The following is a 26,600-nucleotide window of genomic DNA, read 5'->3' on the forward strand; positions in this document are numbered from 1 at the left end:
GTATCTTGGCTTAGTGCTTGAATCTCTGAAAGTCGATGGTATGTATCTATGGTTTATGGTTTAATTCTTTTACAGTTGTAAAAGAAGTTTTAGAGTTACAGTACTAATGTTACCTCAGATTTTAGGACGATAAAAGGACACGATCAGCTCGCTGATGTCATGACATGGTCATGAAGTTGAACCTTTGTATTAGTGACGTGTGCATGAATCACATGCCTTGTCTTCGATCCTCCTCCTTGTGAATCAGCTTTGTGTTGCCTCGCAGAATCTCCCCTGAGACCCCAGCTCAAACCGGAGGCCAGGGGTCAGGCGCCTCCGAGCTGTCAGCTCAGTCGTGATGAAGAGGATGTTACATCGACCCTAATAGGTGTTTGAAGACACCACGGGGGCCGTGAAGATGTGATCAGTGCTGCAAATAATTGTCTCCTGGGCTGCAGCTTTGACAAATGGCTCTGTTCATTTACTATGCCTGTAATGGGGACATCAGTCAGCCCACACCTTCACGTTGTGATTTTTTGTCTTTGATGAAAGCAATTCTGACTCTGGAAATTGGTAACATTTCCCCTTGGAAATTTTCAGCACACGATATCAATTAAAACCGTATCACAGATATGTTGTTATCCTCCTCTACAATAGTGTTTTCTGTAGCCGGACAGATATTTGGAGAGCGCTGTCAGCGTAAGGGAAGAAAAGCACGTAGGCCAGCAGGTCAACTGTTACACATATGGCAGCAAGCTGACTGTCCATCCCTCTTTCACTTCTGCTCAACACCCTTTTTATATTTTTAAGGAAGTGAATTCAGTGAATAGTTGAATGACCTTGGAATCAACCCCACAGCTTCTCTCAGTGACCACGGAGACCACCATGCAGAGACTAGCCTGACTGGGGCCAGGTTTTCTGCGATATGTCAACCATCATGTCCTGCCTCCACCGCTTAGATGGGAGCCGCCATAACCTCAGGATCATGATCTATTTTCTGAAGATGAAATCTCACGTGTTCCAACTTGTCAAACCCAAGTGGAAGCATCGAACCCCATAACGTGTCATGGAAGTGGACAGTGGTGATCTGTGAATGTTGAAAACTACCTGCCACTGTGGATCACGACAACCGATCACGTGTGACAGCCAGCGCTCAGATGAAGCCCCGCTGGTTGTGACGCATCCGCTCCTCCCTACACGCTGCTCACTAAGCAGCAGCATGTCTGCTGTGCAGCTTCTTTCAATGTGTTATTCAAAGTTTGCATCCTGCAGCACATGCATGGGAAAATACTGTGCAGGGAAGCATGTTAAAATTAAACACGCCATTTACAGCTCCAGCACTTGACGGAGCACGGAGAGTTTACCAGGCTCATGAAAGTGAGATCACTGGTTCCTCAGCAGCAGGCTGTTAGCGCAGCAGGCTGTTAGCGCAGCTGACTCTTAGCGACACCCGCCAGTCCAAGCGTGACATTCGGCACACTAAGCTAATTGCCCAAGAAATAATCATTAAATGACCAGCCTTTCTCAGGTGACGTTTACAGGAGACGGAAACAGTCGGCTCCGTCTCTTTTTTGGAGTTGGTCGAATGCATCGCTTATTTTCCACCTGAATCTGAAACTTCTGAAAATGTCTGTAGAGCGAACTTTCATAAAAGTCCCGCTACAAGCGGCCAATATGTAAATATTTCACAGACATAGCAAAGTCTCTAGAGATTCACCAAACTGCGGCGTCTCACATCCAATGAAAGGTTTTTCAGCTGTCCTTTTGACAGAATAGTTGTTGCGTCCTGTAAGGTTTTTCTTTTTTTTTCCCTCCTTGAAGAGGTATATTCAAAGGTATTAAAATGACTGAATTGTTCATGTTTTCATTGTCAATCCATGTGGTTGGTATTGGAGATCAGTGGTGATCGGCACTTTGGTCAGTATCGGTGATCTGCAGAAAAAACCCTGAACGGAGCGTCCCTATTGTTAACAGAAAAATCCCCAATGAAACACCATCATGACTAAAGTCTGTTGGTTTCACAGACAAATGAAGAGACGGTCCGTGTGAGGATTTACTTCTCATGATAAAAAAAATGCGTTTTTTTTCCTCTCTCCTACTCTTGACGTCTTGGTTTGCTGAGTTCCTTGTTTTGTTTTTTTTTCCATGGGGCAAAATCGTAGCGGAGATCCTGAAGGCAATAGCTCAGTGAAGCCACTGAGTTCGATTGCAGCGGTTTACATGCCGTAGAGCGATAACAGAACTAATGAATAGTGTCACCTCTGTGACGTAGGGTGTAACTTTAGCGCTTTCGATTCAACTGTCAATTAGGACAGTGTATTGGCAGCAGTCCAATACATATCCTGATGTGGGAGTGACAACGCGATGCCTTGAGCTTGTCAAAGTTGTGACCGCTATTTCAACCTATTCTCAACCCACTTAAACCTCGTGTTTCTCTCGACTTCTCTGTACCTTGGCTTTATCAAGGACACAAATCTCAGCGTCTTGACAACACTGACTCTTGGTGTACAGAATAAAGATGACTGGGTTGAGTAGAATTTCAAAGTGATTGATTTTTCTCTTCGTCCTTCAGCGGTGTTGAGAAACTTCAGCTCATTGTTTCGCAGTCCTCGCTCGAAGTCTCTGAAGCACCAAAGGGAACGTGAGGAGCAGAATCATAACAAAAAGGCTTCAAGGCATTCTCCTCGTGAAAGCTGAGTATATATATATAAGATCAACGTGTCTGCTTCTGCCCGCTAGCTCCTAGCTAGTATTATCCTGATGCTGGCTTTTTGAACAGTCCATCAAGCAAGCCGTCTGACTCTCACATCATCTTTCCACTGAGATTTAGACTTGAGTCTTGTGTTCTTCTGGTGCCCTCTGAAGATCAATATTTGTGGTCCTTCAGTTCTTGGTTTTGTTGCAGCGCTTCTATAAATACCACACATTTGCTGTCTGTCCAGATGGGAATCAATAGGTTGCCATGAATTTTGATACCTCAAGCTTTTTTGGGATCGTTCTGAGTCTCCAAACAGGCCTGAATTTCTCTTCCAGAAAAACTACGAGCTAAAATATGAATTGAAATCACATGTCTTTGGTTTTGTCAAATGCAGTATATCCTCATGTCCTCCCATGGGGTGGAAACATCTGCGTCCAAAGTTCTTTGAGACTGAAACAGCAAGGAACATCAAGTCCTAATGGTCTTTACCATCACTAATATATTTTACTCATTACACAGTACATTTGGAGATGCGCCTCTAGACGGATAATTAAACATTTGGGGCTTTCATAGTTTTAATACACCAGACTAATCTATCATTATTAAAGTCAAAGCTCAAATTGCAGTGGAAAAATCCACAAGTTAAATATTAATCCTGCTGCTCGCTACTTATTTTAGGATTTGATGCACAGTCTACTGGTTTTCATTCTCAGCTCATCCTGGACAAGTTTAGTTGAAAAATTCACAATGGAAAGCGAGTTTAAGTCTACACTGTCGACGGGAAGTTTGTTCTTCCTGTACTTGCCAGGGTCTTGTCACTGCGTGGAGAGGGTCTTTGATTCATTGACCTCAGGATCTCATCTCCGCTCTGGCCAGATGATGTGGCAAGCTCCTTGAATTGGTCCTTCCTTGGAAAGGAGAGAAATGATCGGCCCATGCTGGTGATGGGACCCTCCTCCAGAGTTCAAGTGTCAGCGTCTTGAGGTTTTGATCAGGAGTGAGAGAGGGACGGACTGACTCGTACGTAAAACAGCCATATTGGTTATTTGGATTTTCCACCTGGACTATGGCTCTAAGGATATGTTTAGAAACGCACAACATTTAATTTTAAATCGGACGGAGCTGGATCCATGTAGCTGTAACTGGTGCAGCGTCTTCAGTCAAGTTGACTCTATGACGTGTCTGAAAACACATCCCAGCTACAGAAAACTGTTACTTGTAATAGAGCTCACATGAACATTGAATGCGCTTGTGCTTGTCCGATCAACTATAGTACTAGCAACTGCGGTATGATGGCGCTGTTGCCGTAGAGTGAACTCCCCAGTGCCTAGTTTTTGTTTTGCTGAATGTCACTGACTGGGTGCAAACTTCTTGTGGGAACATAAGATTAGATGAGATATACTTTATTGACGGAGAATTTGGTGCGTCACAGCAGCAACAGCAAAGACACGCTGAGCACAGAGATAAACAGCATACACAAAACACATTGTCTTTTCAGAAAATGAATGAAAGAGGCGGTTTATGTTGGGCTTTGACGTGATATGTTATGTTTTAAAGGTCCTCCCGTGGGGTTGGGCGAGCTATGAACGCCTCGTCGTGCCTCCCTCTGATAGATTCTACATACAGTGATGGATGATGTGTCAAGCATCGCATCTTTTCCTCCATCTTGTGGTGTTTGGGTCCAGCCTTCACACCGAGCAAGCATGTGTCCTTCTGGCGGGTGGAGTTGCCACAAGGTGTCTGGCTGTGCTAGCGGATGCTTCCAAAGCCGTCGGTGTCTCTTAGCAGATTGACCCGCTGACGCTGATAGATGGCGATGGCCACAGGAGGTATTGAGGCTTTGTGGTGGTCGGCTGATAACTCTCTCATTCCACCGCGTTCGCTTCTGCCGCCGTCTCCAGGGCTACCAGCGGAGACACATGCTGACATGTGATAAACAGATCTGTGACTAATGGTGGGCCCTAATAGAATACACATTAGATGATTAGACAAGCTCTTTTGTGCCAAGCTCAAAACTCCACTGACTAAATAATGCTTTAAGCTGTAGTCTGATGGTTTTTAATTATCTCTGTTTATACCCCGCTACACCAGGGGGATGGAACATTAGAGGCATTATGGCAGCTTGGCAGCATTTCTGTGTTGTCGACTGAGGTGTTTGCTTCTTTGTCCCGGTGTACACTGTCAGGAAGTTATTTTCGCTTGTGTTACAGAGTTCTCCGTGAACTAATGCTCGAACAGATGAAACATTGTCCGTCGTTGGTGCAAAACTGCGATGACTTCGGATGAGATTACCAGGGATTTGGGAGCAGCGGATGATATTTGTTGCTGTGGTAATTCTAGCAAACAGTCGTTTTTACAGTGTGACTCAACTTGTCTGAGGCAAAGGGGGAATTAAGCCCAGTCTTTTGCCCCATCTGGCATTGAAAATCTTGTAGAATTGAGTCAATGCTCAGATTTGGGTAGATAGAAGACTCGGTTGGATTAGCAGTGCTTTGATGTGTGTATTGTTTTTACACTGTTGTGGGTAGTTCCTGCAGGTCAGGGGTGTCAAAAAGCTCTGGGTGCTCTGAAGGCTGTCGTCGGTCGGTTGTCAGTCAGTGTTTGTTTCAGATGACACCTGATTGGTTAACCTAGATGAGCTAGCAGTAGGGATGGGCGATAATTTATCGTACACGATATGGCACCTAACACAATCTCCACAATGGCAATTCTGCATCTCACGATAAATTTGATAAACACTTCACACACTCGCTGAATTGGAATTGCACACGTGAACATGAGGAGACCGTGATGGCGCACCACGCTCTCCAGCTCTGTGGTGTTTGTTGTAGCAGTTGTGGAGAGTGTGGTGGACTTCGGTTCACCATCGTAGTTTTTATTTATTTTTAATGAAAGGATCCTTTGATAATGACATTGGTCGAGTCTCTGGATCCCTGTTTATTTGATGAGATGGAGTGGTCCTCATAGGTTCTCTGACGCGCCCTTGGTTCACATCATTATTTATTTTATTTTATTTGATTTGTTTTTGTTGCACTTTATTCCAAGGCACTTTCCTAGTCAGTGGGCTCCCCACTGACCATGGCAATAAATTTGATTCTGATTCTGATTCTGATCAACACATGCAGGTCTCCTGCTGCCAAGGTGAAAATAGTTGGATATTGGACGGAGCTCCGCTCCAGTATTGGCGGCGGCGTCCTCTTCCACGTCCCCATTAGGCTTCACTGATCGCGGACACACTCTCACAGGCAGCGCTAATGCTACGAGCCGCCATCAGTTGGGGACCATCAACAAATTCTACGTTTTCGTAAAAAAGTACTCGTGAAATATTAAATAAGGCAAAGAAAAACAGCCATTTTTGGAGAGAGAATTGTGAAAAGGGTTTTCATCACACAAGAATCCATTTTAGGGACATTGGATAAATACAATACAACAATTGTTTGCTTTCTTTTTTCTCAACTAAATCACTCACAAAAGTCAAAGTGCTTAATATAAGACATGTCTTATTCACTTTTCAACAAACAATGAACGCATTAAACCCACAATGTTAACTTCACTCTTCAATTGTTGGAATGTTGCCTTATGACCTGACTGACGTTTTACATACCAGGAAATGAGTATCTAGGGTACCGGGGGGCTATTAGCTGTTGGTAGTGCACCTCCATTCTTCAACAACAGAACTTGGCTGCTGGCATTGGTATCGCCTGTGTTTAGTGCCAGTTATCATTCTTTTGTGAGCCTCTTGGTAGCGCTGGAATTCGTCTGACTTCTAAATCAAATAAATAAAATGCAGCTGATTCGTATCCACTACTCACCAGTTGAGAGAATTTCTTCTTTATCATTTACATTTTTCCTGTGTTTGCTGTGGTGTCCTCCGTCAAAGTGTTCTGTTGACATTTTAATGTGGAGATCCATCTTGTCCCAGTTAACCTACAAAAAAAGAGGTTGTTTTTCATTTCATTTGGTGAATCTTTATAATATTATATTGTTGTCTACAGATGGCTGTTGGCGCTTCTGTCTTGTCTCTCCCCCCCTCCCCCAGTGCCACTACAAGGTTTTCTAAAAACAGAAAGTCTGTCATTCCACTGTGGTTGTGTTTTTGTCGTTGAGAGCTTGTCGTTTCATTGTGGATAAACTCAGAAATAGCGTGGCCTAGTTCTTGTCAGATGAATGCCTTGAAAATCTGAATTTGATGAGAATGTGCGCGAGTGATGATGGTTTAGGATGTAAATGTTTGGGATTGTAGCACAATACGTTTCTCATTCTTGCCTTGCCTGCGTTCATTAATCTATAAACTGTGTGACTGGCAGATCAGAGACGCGCAGTGGAAGAGTAGGAACACTCCTGCTGCGCTCGCTGCTTTGTTGCTTCCAGACATTTAAATAAAGCATATTTGCCTGTAACGCTGATGTCTTAGACAGTCGGCGGTGGAAAACTGGGAGAATACAGGTCAGTATTGTTCTCAGGTCTGGGAGTCAGGTAATTATTTTTTACTCTTAACTAGACCTGCGTGCTTCCACTTTGAGCTGGGTCGCAACTTTCGCATATCGAAGGTGTTTCAGAGGGACGCCAAACGCTTTACCCACTTGTTATGTTTTGGGATGTTTTGAAGCTGCCTGTCTGAGCTTCATCATTCTGAATCATTCAGAATATACAGCCCATAAAGTAGCATTCATGATGGTTGGAGTTGGGGGCAGCCGGCAGGTCACATGTTTCGCCTGGGTGGCGGTGCCTCCCCGGTTAAACACAATGTAGAATGTAAGGTAATAATCATGAGAAGTAAATGTCCTGGTCTATATTCATTCCCAGCGCAATTAATTTGAAGCAAAAGCTTCTTCATTTGAGAAAGTTATTTAAAGAAATAGCACAAGTTACAAGTGGCAAACATGGAAATAAGCAATAAAACAACTGAAAATAGCTAGTGTTTACTTTAAGTGCTCCCATTAGTTCATTGTGCTCTGATTCTTTTTTTCATAAATATTTTCCCATTATTTCAATAACTTTCTCATATTTCAAACAATGTGAGATTTTTTTCTTTCTTTTGATCTTTTGATCTTCAGCAGCTAACTACTTGACTCTCCACATGTCACCAACAAGTTTGTTGTGCCAGTTGCATTAGTTCTAAATGCGTGAATGAAGACACTTAACTACAGTTATTCAGAGAAAAAACAAGAGTGCTTGTTTCAGTATAGTTTGTATAAATGAGTCCTGACATCCACTTTGAGCTGCAATATGTTTTCTGTGACCCTGGAGGAGATTTGCCAGCAGAGATGATGTCAACCCTGATGATGTCATCACATGAGTTCCCCGCACGCTGAGCTGCTCTGACAACGGCTAGATAAAACGTCCACTGGCATCAACATCACTTCTTTCACTATTTTGCATCCTAGCTGTTACAGTATGGAAGTCAACTGTTTGTATCCATTGCTCCGTTGGATGAACATCCCACCAACAGTCAGATGTATCTTGACTTGATGGTACATTGTAGGGATGTAACACTATAAAAAATCATTTCACAGTACTCCTTATTATCATGGCATTGCTACAATACGCTGAAATGTTTTAAATAGTACTGGCATCATTTAACAGTGTCGTTGAAAAAACAATATGCAAGTGTTTAGCCCTCTTCATGTCCACAATGCCCTCATTGTTAACCAATCGTCGTGTCTTAAACCATCTGACCTGGATAACTTGGGCCCCAAAATTCTCCACTTGAGCCGTTCCTATCCTCCTTTCTGATCTGGTCCGCTCGAGACGCTCCCAGTGACAACCTCAATATCTTCAGCTGTGACTCTTCCAACTATGACTCCAGATCTCTCCTCATCATGGTAGTGAACTCTACTGTCCGGTAAACCTTTTCTCATGCTACGACTCTGATGTCATAGTCATGGTCACTTGTTCCGCCCAGACTGCACTGTGTTCTTCACCTTTACTTTTAGCCCCTGAGATTTCAGGAAGCTCTGGGCAATTCATTGAACACTGTGGGAGTAGTCGTATCGGTCCCTTCAGGAAATTGTGTTGTTGCCATCGCAAATCGCTTTAGTCTCCTTTCACCTGCCCCTTGACGCAGTATGTGCATCATCATATTCCCTTGTTGAGAAGTCATGTGAGATGGCCATCACATGTGCAATGTGCAACACATTTGCCCACATATATTGCCACCAAGGGTCGCAATTCGGACATGTACGCTTCTTAGTCCATTCATAAACGTCCAAATTCCGATGATTTAAATGTGTAATAGACGGAACTAAAAAGTGGAACTCACGAGTGCAGCGTGCCGTCACCCGAACACTATACGGGGCGGACGTAAGCAAACATGGCTGACAGCGGGATCCCGGGAGCCTTTTTTTTTTGGGCTGAAAACTGTTTTTTTACAAGTTAGTTTACAAAGATCTTTACTTTCTGTCATGTTGTGCCATGACCATGAATTATTGCATCTTTGAATGCTATTGTTTTTGAGAAATCTGCCTCAAAATCAGGCATTTTTATCAAAAAAAAGTCTGTGAAATCCTGGAGGGACTGGCTAATGAACTTGAAATAATTTCTTCCAATGCAGTTATGCTGTGTCCAAATGAACAGTGTTGATCTGTGCAGCATTTGTTTGTGAGAGCCACGAGTCATGCAGAGTTGCCAATTGTTGAAAAAGCCCCCCATACGCTCCATAGACAAGTGGCTGAATGTGCCCTCGTTCAAACGTCAGTGACCCCGACTCTGAGTGTCATCAATCCAAACCCGCGCCTGCTTTCCTCTCAGCCTCCGTATTTGAAAGGTGTTTATTTCCACCCATCAAATCACAACAAATGATTCTCAGTTTCATTTCTCGGTGCGTGTGCAGCCACTGTAACGCACTCTGTGATTACACAAGCTTTCATTTGCGCCCACAGAAGCTCCATCATCCACCCGTGGCCACTCCGATTGCCCCCCGAATTACCCGACAGCCAACCATCGTGGTCGATGTTTGCTCTAACAAACGCCGCTATAATCTGGAGATGGTGTGCTCATTAAAACACGGCGAGAAAAGCTTCTCTTCTTGTGATTCTGCCACGACGACAGACTGGATGTTTCACACCATTGTAGTGTCTCTGACAAAGTGTGTGCAAGTGTGCACTGGCTTTTAGTGGCCATGGCAGTTTTGGGATAACTTTTCTTCCGCTGAGGGTTGCAAAATGACAAAATATCCTCGAGCAAAAGGAGCTTTTTTGTTCATGTGCTGCTGGACTGAAAAGAAAAATCAAGCAATTTTTTAAACTGTCTAAGTCAGTTCCTTTGAGGTGCGTCTTGAGTTGGGTAGGCAGCAGGACAGGAAAGCGAAAATGAACCTGTAATTGAATGTATCGTGTGTTGCTTTTGAGCAAATCATGGCCTCAGACTTGTGGGTGCGACACATTATCAGGGTGATAGGCAAGACTAGGGAGTTTCCTAATGCAAGTCCCCCTCCGAGCATCAAGTAAGGCCATGTCAGCCATGCCCATTCCATTGATCGCGATGGACCGGTTGTTCATGATGATCCGGTGACTCTAAAATCATTTATCAATCAGTAAATCAATCCATTCGATACATCTCACTTACTCACTTGTTCTGCTGTGGCAAAGTTTCCATGCCATCTTGGGCACCTCGCCTTTGACCCATGGCAAGTGTTCCAGTCCAGTCCAACTGCTCAGGTGAAGTGAGGTAGAAGATGTCACAAGATATTGAGTTAAAAGCCTTTTTTTCTCTGACAACGTTGCACACTCACAATGTCGTGTTTTTGCATGGACACGTCAGAATAGTGTAACTCAGACTTATGAGGTGTAGCACGTAGTTGCTGTAATTACACCTCACAAGTCTGAATAGTGTAACTCTTGGTTGTTGTCCCTTCCTTGTTGAGACAGATGCAGGGTTCACAATCGTTGACATATGGTCCGCAACACAGCCACAACGTAAATGAGAGGCACCGTGCCTTCAGAATACTTTTTGAAGATGAGGTAAATACTCCATATAATGGGCTAAGAAATAATGAAATGTTTTAGTCATATTTATATCTTTATATACTCTATTTGCTATGTTGGATGACATTTTTTATTGGCTGAAAATAAGCAAAGCATACTGGGTAGTCTGGGTGTTCCTCAGTCCAAAGGGAGGAGCTGGTGAATCTCAAAATTGTTACTTTCCTCCATCTTGCTCCTCAACCTCCAGAGAATTGGGACAGTCTTTGCACATACAGTGGTACCTCGGTTTTCAAATGTCCTGGAATTCCAACAAATCAGAGTTTTGTTTCAGATTTCAAACGAAAATCCAGAACTCGAACGCCCCCGAGAAAAGCCGGAAAAAACATAACATGTACAGACCGATCAGCTGACCCACGACGCGCTTTGTTATTGTGTATAATGCAGCCTCTGTATGCAGACGTGTCCCGTTAGCTCCATTTACTGGCTGTTTTTTCTTCATATTGCGGTGTAAAACCTTTCCTGTCTCCACACTGGACCGTGGTAGAGTGTCACAGGGGAGGTGCTGGAGCGCTCACTCCAGGGTTTGATGTCCTGTTGTGGTCTGGAGCTGGGACAGGGATGAGGCGAGTCTGGGACAGAGCGTGACTTGGTTTATGACTTTGTCACAGCCAAACTGCACAGAAGCGCACATTCAGAGCTGGACACGCACCGGGCACCTCTTCACTTCTGGAGAGACCTCACTCACTCGGCAACCCCTCCCACATGCAGCGGCCACACACATAGAGGAACAGCAGACACTCTACATTCACTCCTACAAAAGCCTGTTTTAAGGCTTGGAACGCATCTTTTTCCATTCATTGTAATGGGAAAAATTGATTCAGATTTTGAACAAATTGCTTCTCGAGCGGCCGTCTGGAACGGATTGTGGTCGAGAACCGAGGTACCACTGTATCTGAGGTTGAAGACTGAGGTTGAGCATTAAGGAAGGACTTGGAATTCATCTGAATTCTAGCGTAAACAGAGGAATCCAAGTGACTCAGTCTCTTAGAAGTGCAGAAGATCATTGTGAATCTGCTGACATTCTAGTTTAATGATGCCCAGCCACAACCAAGATCAGAAATGTGGTGAAGTCCTCTTTAAATATGGCCAAAAAAACTTAAATTCAGGATTGCGACATCTCATGCCAGCGCTGAGAGAAATCAAACCTTCACCATTGGTTTCTCTGGCATCTCCTCTAGAGGATCTGCTGATACTTTCCAGGCTCGCTTGGCCCGGAAATGTCTAGTGAGTATCATACTTGATGGATGATGGAGTACTGTCAGTAAATCCATGACCACCTGCTGATAAATAATCTATTCCCAGAGCTCACTGGGATCGCTGCACAGATATAATAAACAGGGGAGATTGAAGACCTACTTTCTATTTAAGTCACTGCATTTGACCTATAAATGGCTCTCCCACTGTTGTTCACAACGATTCCGAGTTTTGGCAAAGTACTGCCTAGAGACGAGTAAGTGTGACAGCAGGAAAATAATAACAGAGCAGACAGTGGTTAAGGAACTACTTTAGACTCACCCTTTACCTGCTGAACCATGAAATCACTGACAGAATGTTCCAGTTGTTTGAACATGTCTTGTAAGGACTAGCATAGAACATAAATGGAACAAAGACCTTTTTTTTTCGGTTTGGAGTTTAGAGTTCGTCGTTCCTTTAACGTCTCTGTGCGAGTGATGCATGAAAAGTCGCATCGAAAACTGAGTCCAGTCATGATGTTACGAGCATCAAACCGTGGAGCCAAAAAAGTTCTCAATGTGTGATCATGCAGCTCAGGTTTCCAGAGTATAGGGGCATAAATGTCTCATAGATTCCTCAGTCACCAATTCCTTGAAGTGCCCGAGAGTTGTGTCAGATTCTGTTGACCTCAACAAGATGCATTTAAGATCATCACTATATATACTTCTGAGTGAGTCAAAAAGTGAAGAAAAATCCGAGGCAGTTTGTTCTACAGTCAACATCTGCACGTTTGTGAGGGCCAACAACTAAACATTGTTTTTGACAGCAAACATCTGTGATGTTTGTCACCAGCTGCAAAGTTTTTATGAACTTAAAGTAAAGTAAAAAAAATGGATAAGCCATAACTTGAGATGAATATTTTAGGGAAGAGAAAGTCAATGAAAGGAAGTATATCTGTTGTTTATGACCTCTTCTATTTTGTTGAGCAAGACTTTAAGAATGCTATGTGATTATATTTTGATGGGGATCAAGGTACTTTAATAACCTCCCCTGGCACATCATGCAGGAATAAGGCTGGTGCTGACACCAGGAGACTCAATTTAGTGACCTCGAATGAAAGAAAAAGCTGTTGAAAAGAATTCTGCTACGCCGGCAAGGAGTTTGGATATTTTATTATCGACTGCAAACAGTTCTTTGTCATACAACGCATACGCTTCAGCTGTTGAAATGGGACTGCGGGCATTGATCGAATGCCTTGCCATTCTGAGTTAGTGAAGATGAGAACAAGGTGTTATAGCAAGAAGAGAGAGCAACAGTTGCCATGTTTTGAAGGGGCCCTATTATGCTTTTACATGTTTTCTCAATAGTGTCAGCAAGATGAAACATTACCGTAACCGTATACCGAGTGTGAAAGAACTAAGTTCATCATGAGTACTGTAGGCAGCTACTTTTACTCGCGGTCTGAACTTCACGGTTTATACAGGGACGTGGCTAATATTTGGATTTTTACAGTTTAAAGAGCCTCATGCTGCCAAAATATTGAGCCTCGACACATCAAAATAATGACATCACAAGCGTTTTATTGACCTTAAAGCACTCAAAATATGCTGTTTTTGTCCTAATGGGTGCAGCTCTGCCCACAAGGAGCGGAACTTGGGACACATGGGCAAAAACAGCACATTTTCATTTTCAATAAAATCTGTGAGGAATGAATGACTCCAGTTCAGAACATAGCCCAGTTTGTTTTATGAGTCAGTCTCCATGCTGGAGCCTGTTTTCAAAACACAGCGGCCAAAAGAAATAAGTTGTTGTTATGAAGTTGGTAAATGAATCAGTCTGGTGTAGACTTGTTTGTCCAATGAATTGAAACAAGATTTTGTTAATCTGGGAAGTTCAGATAATGTCAGAAGCATACTTGGTCGACTAGGAAATGTGGAAAAAGACTTTAAAAAGACCATTAAAAAAATTATAAATAAAAAAAAACTTTGCTGAATAAGAAAATTCAAAAAATTTTTTTTGAAGGACATGAAATACTGTCAAAAAAAGACAAATTAAAAGAAGGAAAAGGGAGAAAATAAAATGAATTTGTTTAAGATAAAGTACAGGAAAAAGTAGAGATGAAAATGTGCTGCATGAGTTATCTGTCAGAAATATGTCCATATGGTTTTGTTGTCTTACTTACGTCCATAAAAACTGTTGACTTCTTCTGGACACGGTGATTGTTTTAATGGGGTGCAGGATATCTCTTGCCATATCTCTACCCTAGCTTGCCCTCTGATTTCCTCCCACACATACATGTTAAGTAAGTGAATGCAATGAATGAATGAATGAAAGGTGTTTGTCTGCGCATATGTTTCCTTTGACTGTCCTCCCCATGATGCAGCTTGGATTGTCTCCTGACCTTGAATTGTCTCACGGTGGTTCACACACTGTACAGAGAGTTGAGGGGCTGCGCTGTGGCCTTAAATAAGCAGGATAAACAAACAAAATCAATATGGGTTTGATATGAGCCTCCTGTAATGTTGTAAAGCTCATGAATATTTCTGATATCAAACTCCAAGCCACCTCACAACTCTCCTTGGTTTACAACAAAAGCCGTGTCTGTTGTCTGTTGTAGCAGAATTATAATTTGACCCTCAACTCATCTCGCCTCGTGGTGTAAATCTCCCGCTGTTGCCTAGTTATGCTGTGTGTTCCTGCTGATCCGCCGTGTTTTTGAAGCGCTGAATCGACTCTTTTAAAACAACGGGCTGAGCCCATTAGCCGACGCCTCAGATTGATGAGGAACCGGCAAACTATTGGGTGAGACTTTGCAGGTTGTTTATAAGCCTTTAAAAGTGCTGCCAGAGGGGAAGCCGAGTGCTGATGAGAGCGCGTCGGGACCGGGTCCTCTCTCTGGTGGGCCTAATTTAACCCAAATAAACAAGAAGGGAGCTTAGATTTCACAGCACTATAGATCTACTCTCTACAATTTTCATTGTTGTGCTTGGCACCGTTATAAAAAATATTATCTCACATTATCCGTTTGCCTTCCTTTCTTTTTACAGTTCTGCTCTCTGAAGTCTGATTTATTATTTCTTCAAATCCTCTGGTGAAATATTTAAGAATAGTCCTATAAATGATTCTCTTGTGCACTTCTTATGGTCATGAAAAACAATTTTCAATTTTCTCGCTCCCTAAAGGCCCATTTACGTTCAGAAAATCTCCCCATCCTTTACAATGTTACCATGGCAGAACACATGCGTCGATGCATTTTTTTTTTTTTAGTTGGTATCGCTGTTCACCAAAATATCCACCAGGGGGAGCAGCCCAGAGTTAAAAGTTTGTGACTGCAAAACCAACATGGCGACTGTGGAAGAGTATTGATCATGTAGCTCTTGCACAAAAGAGGAAACAGAGGCAGCGTTGTAGGAGGCGGTGGTTGGTGAGGCTGTTAAATATATCACCACTGGAGGACGGTGAATTTCCTCTATTGTTTTGTCTTCTTCGTGTCTCATTAGAGCTATGTGTCGGGTACTAACAGCAACACTGCCCCCCATGGTTTCTGGTGGTACTGCTCTGTTTGGTCCATAAACTTTGTGGAAACATGCAGATATGTGGACTATATAAACACAGAGCACGGACAGAAGGATGCGTCTAGATCCGACCAAAACATTAAGCATAAATGGGCCTCAAGGAGTTGCTAGTTTAACTGACATATTATCTGTCTTGGGTCTGGCCCAGGGCTCTCAGTAGCCTGAAACACTTCACTGGAGAAGATTCCCGGAGACATTATGGCAAGACCCCAGAGCCACAACTACTTCTTCGCTATCGACAGTATCAGGCTCCGTCCTTCCACCCACTCCTGAAGAAGCTCCCATGACACTTGTCTCCCCTGGTCAGGCACAATTTTAAGTTTGGTCTGGGCCACATTTTGCACATTTGGAAGTATGTGTGAGGGTTCACCTCCTCTTAGTGCAGTTCGAAGCTTTGCGTCTGCTTGCTAGCTCCACCCCTCTGCTTGCTAGCTCCACCCCTCACATGGGGAGCTTGTTGCACGAATGTAAACCTAAGAACACGACGGACATTCTTACGAAAAACAACAATGGGTTTGTTAACTGGCCATTTTTCAAATTCAAAATCACGGCTTAGCAGCCACGCTATTCGTAAACATTGCTACTAAGGCCTGCTAAGGTCAGTTGTGTCTGTCGGCAGGAGCATGACAGCTCTTTTCCACAATTCTCTGCGTGACACACACTTCTTCACGAGTAGGCTGTAACTGCGTGGTGGATCAGTTGCTCCTCCTGTCTCCAAATCGTCCACCAAGCAACATACATTTGTTAGAATCCACAAAGATCACAATGTTAGCTAAAGCTTTTGGCTACAAGGCAGGCGAATTTGCATTATATATCAATTTGAAAAGCACTTTATTATTCATAATTCATAAGTAGGGGTCAGTGGTGTGTCACCAGGGCACTGTGGTGGTGCGCAGCCGTCCCTCGGGTGACGGGGCGTCCTCCAAGGGTTTTGCCTGGTGCCTTGCTGGTGGATTTAGCTGCGCTTCCTTAAGCATGAACGTAATGCAGCCAGGCATCGTCTCTACTCTCAGAGGTAAACAAGCCACATACACAGACTCTGAGAGGACCATTCATCAGAGCTAATTTGCTCTCTAATCTGCTTGGAACATGCCTTGCTCATTAGCATATGATGACCTACCCTGACCAGCCGTTGGATGACCCGCGTCAATAAATCAGAGAGAAGCGTCGCCACTGTAGCAGCGCCTCCATTTGAGCGTCTGTGAGAGAAATGCTGTAATTCCTCCCCGGTGGGCCACAACAAGGATTTAACGGCTTCTCTGACTGCTGCAATATCGGTGAGATTGACCTCCTGGTTGCGACGCTGCGAAATAGTTTGGGTTTAATTCCCCAGTGACACAGTGGTGGAAGAGGCTTCTATCTGCGGGGGACGTGGGCATATGCTGCCAGCGCCGCCTCCGATGTGTCAAAATTAATTAGGCAAACTATACCCCATTATGAGTAAGAAAGGTGTGTGTTCGTGGTGTGAGCCGCTAATTAGAATGACATCACGATGTACGCTAATGAGCCAAGTGTGTTACGGAGAATGTAACCTACGAAACACAGACGTAACACGTTTTGGAATCTTTCCACGATCTGTGCTTGTTAGAAAATGAAACATTTGTTATGTTGTACATTATGGAATTGTTGTACAACTGTAGGAGGTACTCTTTAAACGAGTAACTCATTTTATGTCTAACTCATAGTTTGCGTTTTAAGTTCTCTCCGTCCACACTGTACGGGCCTGATTTGGTTATTCGCAGATTTCACCTGTTGTTCATTCCAAAGGTGCGAGCTGATTCTTGTTTTGGTTTGAACTTTTGGGCTGTTTTCTTCAGCATAAGAAATGCTATGCTGTTGCTGAACCAGGTTTGGACCCAAGAGAGGAGAAGAAACAGAAACAAGATGTCCGGCGATGGACTCCAGAGTTTGAGAAAATGGGGAATACAAGCATGACGACAAGTCACGAACAAGGAAAAATAAATTGATAGATTCACAACGGAAGGCACCAGTCAATGGTAGTCCGGGCTTCTGCTACATGTAAATGATCGTGGTGCACCTTCACGGCTTGAGAGTCACCACACCTTCAGAAAAATGATCTTTTTCTAAAGATCACTTGATCATACATATTTAAAAGTGTAAACACCCAAACAAATGGATAACACATCAGGGAGGTGGACTTGGACATGATGTTTTTTACACGGAACTCAGCATTGCAGTCAGGTATATGAAGATACAGACCACATGAGGACGGCTGCAGATTGGAGAGAGATTTGCTTCTCATGATTAAAAACTACCGTTTTTATTGTCACCAATTTTTTTGCACAGCTGAGGTCAGAGCTTTGGTTGCCAAAAGAAGACACTCCATAAATTGTGTCTCAGGCATCAACCAGGCTAGCGATAGCTCCGCATTGTTAACATTTTTATATTCAAGTGTTGGAATAATATTATGTATCCGACCAATTTAGAGAAAGAAAAAATCGTTACAAGTCGACTATAAGCAATATTACTGGAGCTCTTGACATTGTTTACTCTCTGCCAGAGCTGCCATCTTGAATTGTGAACTATGTGGTGGTGAGAATTCTCCCACCTTCTGACTTAGAAATTCTAACAAAATTTAACAGGAATTGAGTCACGCAACTTCAAGAACAATGTTGCGTCGTACCTGATGGTGCCTTTGCAGTGGATGGTACTTAAGGAGAAAACATGTACCTGGTTCACTTCTCCCTAGTAAAGCGTTCTGTCTGTAATGACACATGACCAAAGGAGAAGGGAACTCAATTGACTTAAAAGGTTGTTGGCACAGATGCCGAAACTTCGTCTTCGTGAAGCACAAAGTATCTTCTGGATTACATTGTGCCTCGTACGACTTGGCTGTTTGATTTCCAATGCCGTAAGGTTATCGTGTGGCTCTGGCAACATAGCAGAAGTTACCATCATCCCTACCAGCCTGTTTTCTCCCAAACCTCAGAGTCTTGAAGAGGCACAATATGCAAAGCAGGAAATGAGTTAGCTCCATATTCCTCCTTTTTTATCTGTGTTGACAGCATGCTGCTAAAGTCAGTGAAGCTACAAATTAGAAAGCAACATTTCTTCCCATTTCAATGAGCTTTGGTCAAAGAGTTTGATCGTCCATTACATTTTTTTGTGCCCGACAAGCATTTCATTTTCCTCAAACAAGCGCCTTTCCCAGGGGAGATCTAAAAAAGCTGCTGTAATTAGACTGGCAAGAGAAACAGGCAAGGTAGAAGGGGGATAAAAGACGGTGAGGAGGATGAAGGTAGCAGGGGGTGTGTGAGAGTCGATAATGAGAAGCAGGGTGACGGCATGAAAGAGTGCAGGAGGAGGAGAGCGTGTCAGCAAGCACAGGGGGCAAGAGGGTTGTTTGCCAGCGGCTGCCTCGCGGTGTGATGTCGCGGGAATCTTCTCACCACGTTTGCGTACAAAGACCTTGTTGTAGGGGCGTGTGATGTTGAATAACTTATGTCGGCCCACTCATCTCGTCTTGTCCACCCGCCGTGTCGCTGTTAATTTAGCATGTAGCGCTAAATTTCATCCTCATGCAACAACAATGAGGCGAGATACAGCTGATAGAGGGGTAGATAATATCAACATGTAGAAGAAAAGAGCACCTAGCAATTCATGGAGATCAGTGGTGGATGAGACTCAGGCGTAGGCCCCGACATCAGCGTGACTGTAGCAGTTCAAAAAGACCCTTGAGACGAAAAGAGCTGCTTTAACACTTGATGCAAATGTGACAACATTATGAGGAAACTGATGTGGCTGTCTTTGTCGGTGGAGAGCTGCATCCAGATCAGTGCAGCAGTTTCATTACGTACACCGTGAATGACGATGCTTAGCTAAAGGCCTTGGTTTAGCTTAGCTTTAGCTTCTCCTGGAGAATTCACAACCACCACACTTCCATTTGTTAAGTTCAGTACGTGTGTGTTTATCACGCAATAGTATATATATTACCTTTTATTAATCTAAATTAATCGCACCGAGGCTCAGTTAATCGTGATTAATGGCAAAGTAATAAACCCATTTTGTATCTGTTCTAAATGTAAATCAACGCTTACAACACATTGTTGAGCCTGTGAAGTTATTTTACAGAATGTTCTTGACAGTACCTGTTATGTCGTAAACAAATGTTTACATTAGGCCTGCACGATTCAGGGGAAAATACCAATCACGATTTTTTTGCGAAGAATTGATATCACGATTCTCTGCCACGATTTTTTTTCCTCATGAAATACGTAGTTTATTGCACACATAAACCATGACAAAACAAAGTTGCATCACCAGGCATATGGCGTTTGAGGTGCTGATAAAGATTTGTGGCAGTGAGGCTCCGATCGGGGCTTTTGCTGCCGATCACTGATGCCGATCACATGGATTGACAAAGAATTTGATATCAAAATGATAAGACCTTCTGTGTCGAAAATGTGAAAACATGAACCATTAAATCATTGTCATTCAGAAAGGTTTCATTATACCTCCTCTAGAAGGCAAAAAAAATCTTGCAGAATGCAGCAACTATTATATCAAAAGAACACAACTGAAAAACATTGAATTCTATGTGGGACGTCGCAGGTGAATCTCTGGAGACTGTGCTGTGAGGAACCAGCGCTCTCACTTTCATGACCTCGGAACACTCTCCACGCACCGTCCTTTTTTTTCGTAACATGGGCTGATTCTCCTCACTAGTTCCCGGTTTGTCTTCCATATTCCTTCAGTTTCTATCCTGTCGCCAACCTACTCAATCACTACCGCGTTCAGGTCACCAGTGAAACACGTGACTACAAGGCGCTTTGTCATTGGTTGAAGGAGAAGTCATGAGCATTGTGGCTTGCAGCGCCGCTTTGGAGCGTAAAACTCACACATTACACACATTAACTGAAAATTAAATCAGACACAAGATTTTTTTAAACAATTTATCGTGTAAGCCTAGTTTACATGAGTAAAGCATTATTAATTATTATTATTCTTATTAATCCTGAGTTAACTCGGCTTCAGTGCGATGAATTGAAATTAAAAGTTACCTATTGACTGTAATATCATAATAAGGATCAACTTCTGCTACATTTTTTATATTCATAAAAGGAATGAGGACATTTTTTGTGACCTGTATTAAAAAGGCTGAGTAAAAAATGAACCAGCTGAACTAGAACGTTTTATTAAATCGAATTCAAGAGCCGTTGCATTGCTGACATCTCAGTTGGCAGGAGACGGATGGCTTCTGTAGCAGCTGCTGGAAACAAGTTTGGTTTGTGAACACACTTTGACGCTGTAGTAGATGCCAGTAAAGGTGTGAATGCCTACTCACCTGCCTCAATAGAAACATGACAGGATCAAAAACATATGGTGACATAGATTGTTGCCATCTGGATTCAGGTTTTGTGTGACGCCTTGTCAACATGGCTGTCGTCACCTGAGAGTCCACAATTAAATCACCGCCTCGGGTTTGTGTGCGGCGACGCTTCCAAACGGGGCTGGCGGTGAAGGTTGGGGTGAAAACACAAAGGGATTGGTGATTAGTAGCATCGGGCTCGTCGTGGCGCCGCGCGCTTGGATTTAATGAAAGAGATCCATATAATTGCTTCACCGCCGCTCACTAATTGAACCTGTCTGCAATTAATATTACATGGCATCGCGCATTAGCGCTTTTTTTCCCTTGTCCATGAGCGGTTTGAATTCAAATTTGTGTCAATATTTAACCAATATGAACATTCTATATCAATATATGTATAGGCTTGATTCTGTGTTTTAGAAATCCTTGAATTGTATGAGCACAAAAAGAGTCGGCAGTATTTTGCCTCTGTGTTAGCAGTCAACACGTTTGGTCACTGGAGCTTGTCAGGGCTTTATGCAGGCATGACTTTTTGTTTGAGTCAGTCTGATGCTTAATGCTGGCAGAAAGTGGGAGGTTAGCATGTATTTCATGCCCCTTTTCATGTATCCTCATGCAAAATGCTAACGCTAGAAGCGGGCTCGGTGACTGATGCAGTATAGATGTTACTGCACTAGCTTCATGTAGGGCTATTTATTTGGGGTTTAGGGTGTATATTGGCGCTCCATGGACAGTATTGGGCTACTCTGATGCTAAACGCTAGCAGCAAGCGAAATGATGACTGATGATTTTGCTGTGGACAGGAGATTTTAAATGGCATTTTTGGCTAGCTACAGTCAACGGTAGGCAGTGCAAAACAGTAAAATGTAAAGCTTTTCTTTGGGCACTTCTCAGAACGTTTTGTCATAACAGGATGGTTTGTTTATCTGTGACTTAACCTCAACACTTTGTTTCATTTTGTTCTCATGGAGAGTTTTATAACTGATCCCTGCTTACATTATCAAATGAATGAAACCGTGAGCACGAAAGCAGTTTCTTGAGCGTTCCGTGCCTTTGTTGGTGGATATTAATTGAAGCATATCTTCCTCTCAGCTCACCGTCTCATTTCTGCTTCTGTTTGTCCTTCTTTTGTCTGACAGAGACGGTGATGGATACAAGGACGGCGACGGCAGAACTTGGCTGGATATCATTTCCCGCGAACGGGGTAAGAACAAGGTGCAAGTGCGCGGTGTGATTGTGCGCCCGTGCCCCTGGGGGTAAGCGGTTTGAGCAGACTTTACGGCGCTCCATTAAAGTGTCCGTCAGAAGCTTAGTTACAATGGCAAGGTGACACCTGATGGCTGCTATGTTGGGAGAAAAGATGCAGATAAAGGTGAGAACTCAAATGATCGGCAGACTTCTCTTGCAGTTCTCCAGAATTCTAGCGGAGTGTGTGTGTTTGTGAGCAGGATAATTGTGATGAATGGATGTCCGTGAGCCGCTGAGAGCAAGGTGGAGAAGAGAAAACATGGTGGAGCAGAGAGTGTGTTGCTATAGCGCTAAAAGTGAGGGAGGGGAAGAGAAAGTTGAATTTATGTCAAGGCTTCGTAAACCCATTATTCATCTTCCCATCTCTCCAGTGGGAGGAGGTGAGTGGCTACGACGAGAACCTCAACACCATCCGGACCTACCAGGTGTGCAATGTTTTTGAGCCCAGCCAGAACAACTGGCTCCTCACCACGTACATCGACAGGCGGGCGGCCCAGCGGATCTACGTGGAGATCCGCTTCACCGTCCGAGACTGCGCCTCCATCCCCAGCGTCCTCGGCTCCTGCAAGGAGACGTTCAACCTCTATTACCTGGAAACGGACCGAACCGTGTCCGAGGGCGTCAAAGGGGTGGAGTACTGGGCTAATGCCCCATTTTTGAAGGTAGTCGTCTTAAGTGTTTTAAATGTTGCAAGACACTGCCGCCGCATGCAATATTGTCACACTGCACATTTGCATTTCAAAGTAGCGCCGGGAGCTGTGTTCTCAAAAGATTTTTACCATTTTGTTGAACCGAATTGTAATATTGCCTCATATTTGAGTCACACAGGCTTTCTGGAAGAGACCTTGACTCAAGGCAAGATGGCTGTCTAAACAAGCTGCACATGCTTGACTCACGGGTTCGAACAGTCATGGAGAAATCAGGGCAGGCTTTTTTACTCCAGCTACGAATGGGCGATTACATGTCGTGCACGTGCCAAGCTCTCCACCTCTGCAGCCTGGGAGAGTCATGGAGGGTCTGGAGGACTTTGCTTCAGGATATTTTTAAAACAAGGTCCAAATATGTTTTCTGACGCAGATGTCACATCAACTCATGCAGGGATTCAGGCAGTGTTGCCTGCCACGACCTGTGTGCTACATTCTCCCTAAAAAAGTTGTCATGTCACAACAATGGCAACAGATGCTCATCTTACTGGTCTTTCGCCAGGCTCAGAGTCACAACATCTCAGGGCACTCAGGGTCACACACATCAACAATTTAGCCCCAAAATAAAACTGACAGAGCACACCCTGTGTGTGGTTATGAACACAACAGGGTTGCGTGAAACATTGAATTACTCATCTCCACACTGATTTAACTGTTATAACAACCCAATATAACATAAACAAATGACGATTTTGGCGATGAACTCCAGTAATGCAGAGAATAGAAGTGTCCAGCTAGTAACTGCTACCTTTCCTCATCAAACAGTTGGACAGACTGCACTGTGTCGAACACATGGAATGGAACATTTCATTGTGATAATTTTTTGTCCACATCACCCATCTCCAATTCTAACTCCGGAAAGGTTCAGGTCCACTGACCACCGAGCAGCTTTAGAAACTCTGACTGCGACACTTTACCTGACGACAAGTTCCGAGGGAAGTCTCCAAGACAGAGCTGCCTGCCAGGAACTGTCCGAAGGGTTTTGCTGCTTGAACAGTCCTGTCAAAGTCCAGAAGACTTCCTGGAATGTAACTATGGCTGGTTTGAAAGCGCCTCTGAAATCCCTCAACATAAGCTGCTGCACTGTTCTCTCTGCCCAGCTCAACATATAGTTCAATCTGACAGAGCACATTAGGGAGAAGCCTCTTATGTCACGCTGACATCTGTCTGAAAAAGTTGACCACTCCTCAACATGGGCGACTCCTTGCATGTATAATCTGTGACAACTGCCACCCCACTAAACCCCAATGGGCCCTTGCCGTTCAGTAGAGCGCACTATGTTCTAAGCCTATGTGGATGTACTCGTATATTATTTTGGTAGGTCTTCGTCCAGCTCCTCTTCAGCCTGAGGTTTCTTTACATATGGTTGCACATGTTCCTCAAGCACTCGCTCGTACATTGTCAAGTGCCCTCTGAGATGGCTCTGACACGTCAAGCTCCACAAAGTCCTCGTCCCTTTGCTGTCTGTCTTAACCCCGGGGCCAGAAAAGAAAGCTCTTGTTCTTCACACCTCACAAGAGAGATACCTTTGCTGTTCCTTTATTGATGCTACTTCACTGTGTTGGTCAAGATCCTCTTTGTTTTGGGAGACTTCCAAGATCATCTATGACCTCTTGTTTTGAAGGTCCACCACTGTCTTAACTGCAGATTCTCAATCCTTCCAGCTGCTCTGCAATCACTTCCTGGCATCTGCTACCATCTTCTTTTTGGTGGTCCCAGACAGCTGGTGTTACTTTAGCAGTATGTCTGAGGTCTAAATAGGTCAAGGCTCTCAGTATGCTGAGTCACTTTGTCTTCTACGCCCTGATGCCGTGTGTTTTTGTAGCCCTTTAAAGAGGGATTAATGTGGAGTCCTAATTTATTCCAACTAATCTTTCATGTTGAATGAAATGAGTCTCTTTGGATTGTAAAACTATATATATATATATATATATATATATATATATATATATATATATATATATATATATATATATATATATATATATATATATATATACACCCAACTCCATCGTGCCCCTAATTCTGCCATTTCTGCCCCAGGTGGACACCATTGCTGCGGACGAGAGCTTCTCTCAGGTGGACTTTGGTGGTCGGCTCATGAAGGTGAACACAGAGGTCCGAAGTTTCGGCCCCTTGTCCAAAGGCAGGGGCTTCCACTTGGCCTTCCAAGACCTGGGAGCCTGCATGTCCCTTCTGGCTGTGAGGGTGTTCTACAAGAAATGCCCCAGCATCGTGCAGAACTTTGCCTTTTTCCCAGAGGTACGCAGCGGTGGACTAGAGTCTATCCATCAAGGTTTTTGGTGCAGCGGTTATCATATATAAATATTTAAATTTTATTCTGATGCAGACACTGACTGGAGCAGAATCCACCTCATTAGTCATCGCCAGAGGAAGTTGTATCCCCAATGCGGAGGAAGTGGACGTGCCAATAAAGCTCTACTGCAACGGCGATGGGGAGTGGATGGTTCCCATTGGCAGCTGCAGTTGCAAGGCGGGTTACGAACCAGACAACAGCAATGTGTGTCGAGGTAAACTTTTGTTTGGTTTTGAATTCAAGTAATCGCATTCAAGTTCTGAAGATGAGTTTCTGCAACATGAATGCAATGATTTATATCAATGAAGCAGATGACCTATAGCAGGGGTGGCCTACCAGACAGAGGCTAAGAGTCATGTTGTTTTGCTGTGTTGCTGAAAAGAGCCACATGCTACAAACATGTCAGGCTGTGAGGCTTCACCTGAGCAGCTGGCCACGTGACTGAGCGACAGTATAGCGGTTAAAGCTCATCCCTGTGTGTCACATTGTTGCTGGTTCACGTCCGACATGTGTCTCTTGTGCGTGTACTTTTAAAATTCATACATTTTACCATGATCCTCCTGGAAATATCAAGCGGCGTAGATAGAAATGTCTGCGCCATTTATTGTCTTATATATTTTTTTACGTGGTTCATGCCACCAATAACGTGTGTGTGAGCGACGCTGCAGACTGGAGCATCTCATCTTCACTCCACTGAATTACACTGAATTCACCACCATCAACAATGAATCATAGGTGAACGTTTAGTTTAGGGAATGACAAAGTGAAATGTGGAACTAAGTCATGTAATATCTTGGTCATAGATCGGCTCCAAGCCCCTCCCCCCGACCCGCGGTTTGGCGCACATGCGGCTAGGTGTTTCAAAGTTAAATGCAAGTCAAAGTCTTTGAACAATATTTTGACGGAATAGCTCTTACTTTTTTCTCTTTTTTCCTGTATAAACGATCATCTCAACGGCAGCTTGACCAAAATTGCAGCCAGTTCTGCGGCTCATTTGGTGAAGAGCCGCATGAAACTGGGGAAAGAGCCGCATGGGACTCGGGAGCCGCGGGTGGCCAGGCCTGACTTATTATATCTACTGTTTTTCATTAGTGTGTTGATTTCAGATCATCTTAAAGGGGCCCTAGCCTTTTTTAAACTCCAGTAATCCAGTCGCAAATGCTAAAGGATTAGCTTAGCTTGCGCTTGTTTGTGGTTTGGCAGTGCTAGAAATGTGGTCATGAAAATGTATTGCGATGAAGTCATGTTCACGTTATCTGTTTAACTTGATTTTTCAACACATAAACACAATTGTGGATTCTAAAGAAATTGTCAAGGAAAGTCAAAGGCATTTAAAGACCAAAATGAATCGATTGGGATGTTTACCCATGTTGCTCCAAAGCTCCGACACTAGCTCATGGACTACTGAAACCACCACACGCTCAACACCTAACCCTCATTCCATTCCACTTTTTATTGCACGCTTCATCTGGCTGATATTTCTGGACTAATTCGCAGCAGGATTAATCTGGCCGGAACATTCTGAACTAATTAACGCGGGATGAAGCCGCCTCACTTATCATTTTACCACATGCACATACGTCTTCGGCGCA

The 26,600-nt window shown here is 43.7% G+C and overlaps 1 protein-coding gene across 2 annotated transcripts in view; it reads left to right on the forward strand.

The window, feature by feature from the left end:
• LOC128752908 (ephrin type-B receptor 1-like) overlaps window positions 1-26,600 on the forward strand; it is a 98,880-nt gene that overhangs the window by 14,131 nt on the left and 58,149 nt on the right. The window contains exons 1-5 of one of the 2 annotated variants that reach the window (XM_053854690.1): window positions 21,883-21,943; window positions 22,359-22,412; window positions 22,472-22,649; window positions 24,735-24,953; window positions 25,042-25,222. In XM_053854690.1, coding sequence (XP_053710665.1) covers window positions 24,792-24,953; window positions 25,042-25,222 — 343 coding nt within the window. In that variant the 5' untranslated portion in view covers window positions 21,883-21,943; window positions 22,359-22,412; window positions 22,472-22,649; window positions 24,735-24,791. Of the gene's footprint in view, window positions 1-21,878; window positions 21,944-22,358; window positions 22,650-24,734; window positions 24,954-25,041; window positions 25,223-26,600 lie in introns of those variants that run through there. The other variant, XM_053854689.1, reaches the window with a different exon arrangement.

This window comes from Synchiropus splendidus, chromosome 1 (assembly GCF_027744825.2).
Source record: "Synchiropus splendidus isolate RoL2022-P1 chromosome 1, RoL_Sspl_1.0, whole genome shotgun sequence".
Taxonomy (NCBI): Eukaryota; Metazoa; Chordata; class Actinopteri; order Syngnathiformes; family Callionymidae; genus Synchiropus; species Synchiropus splendidus.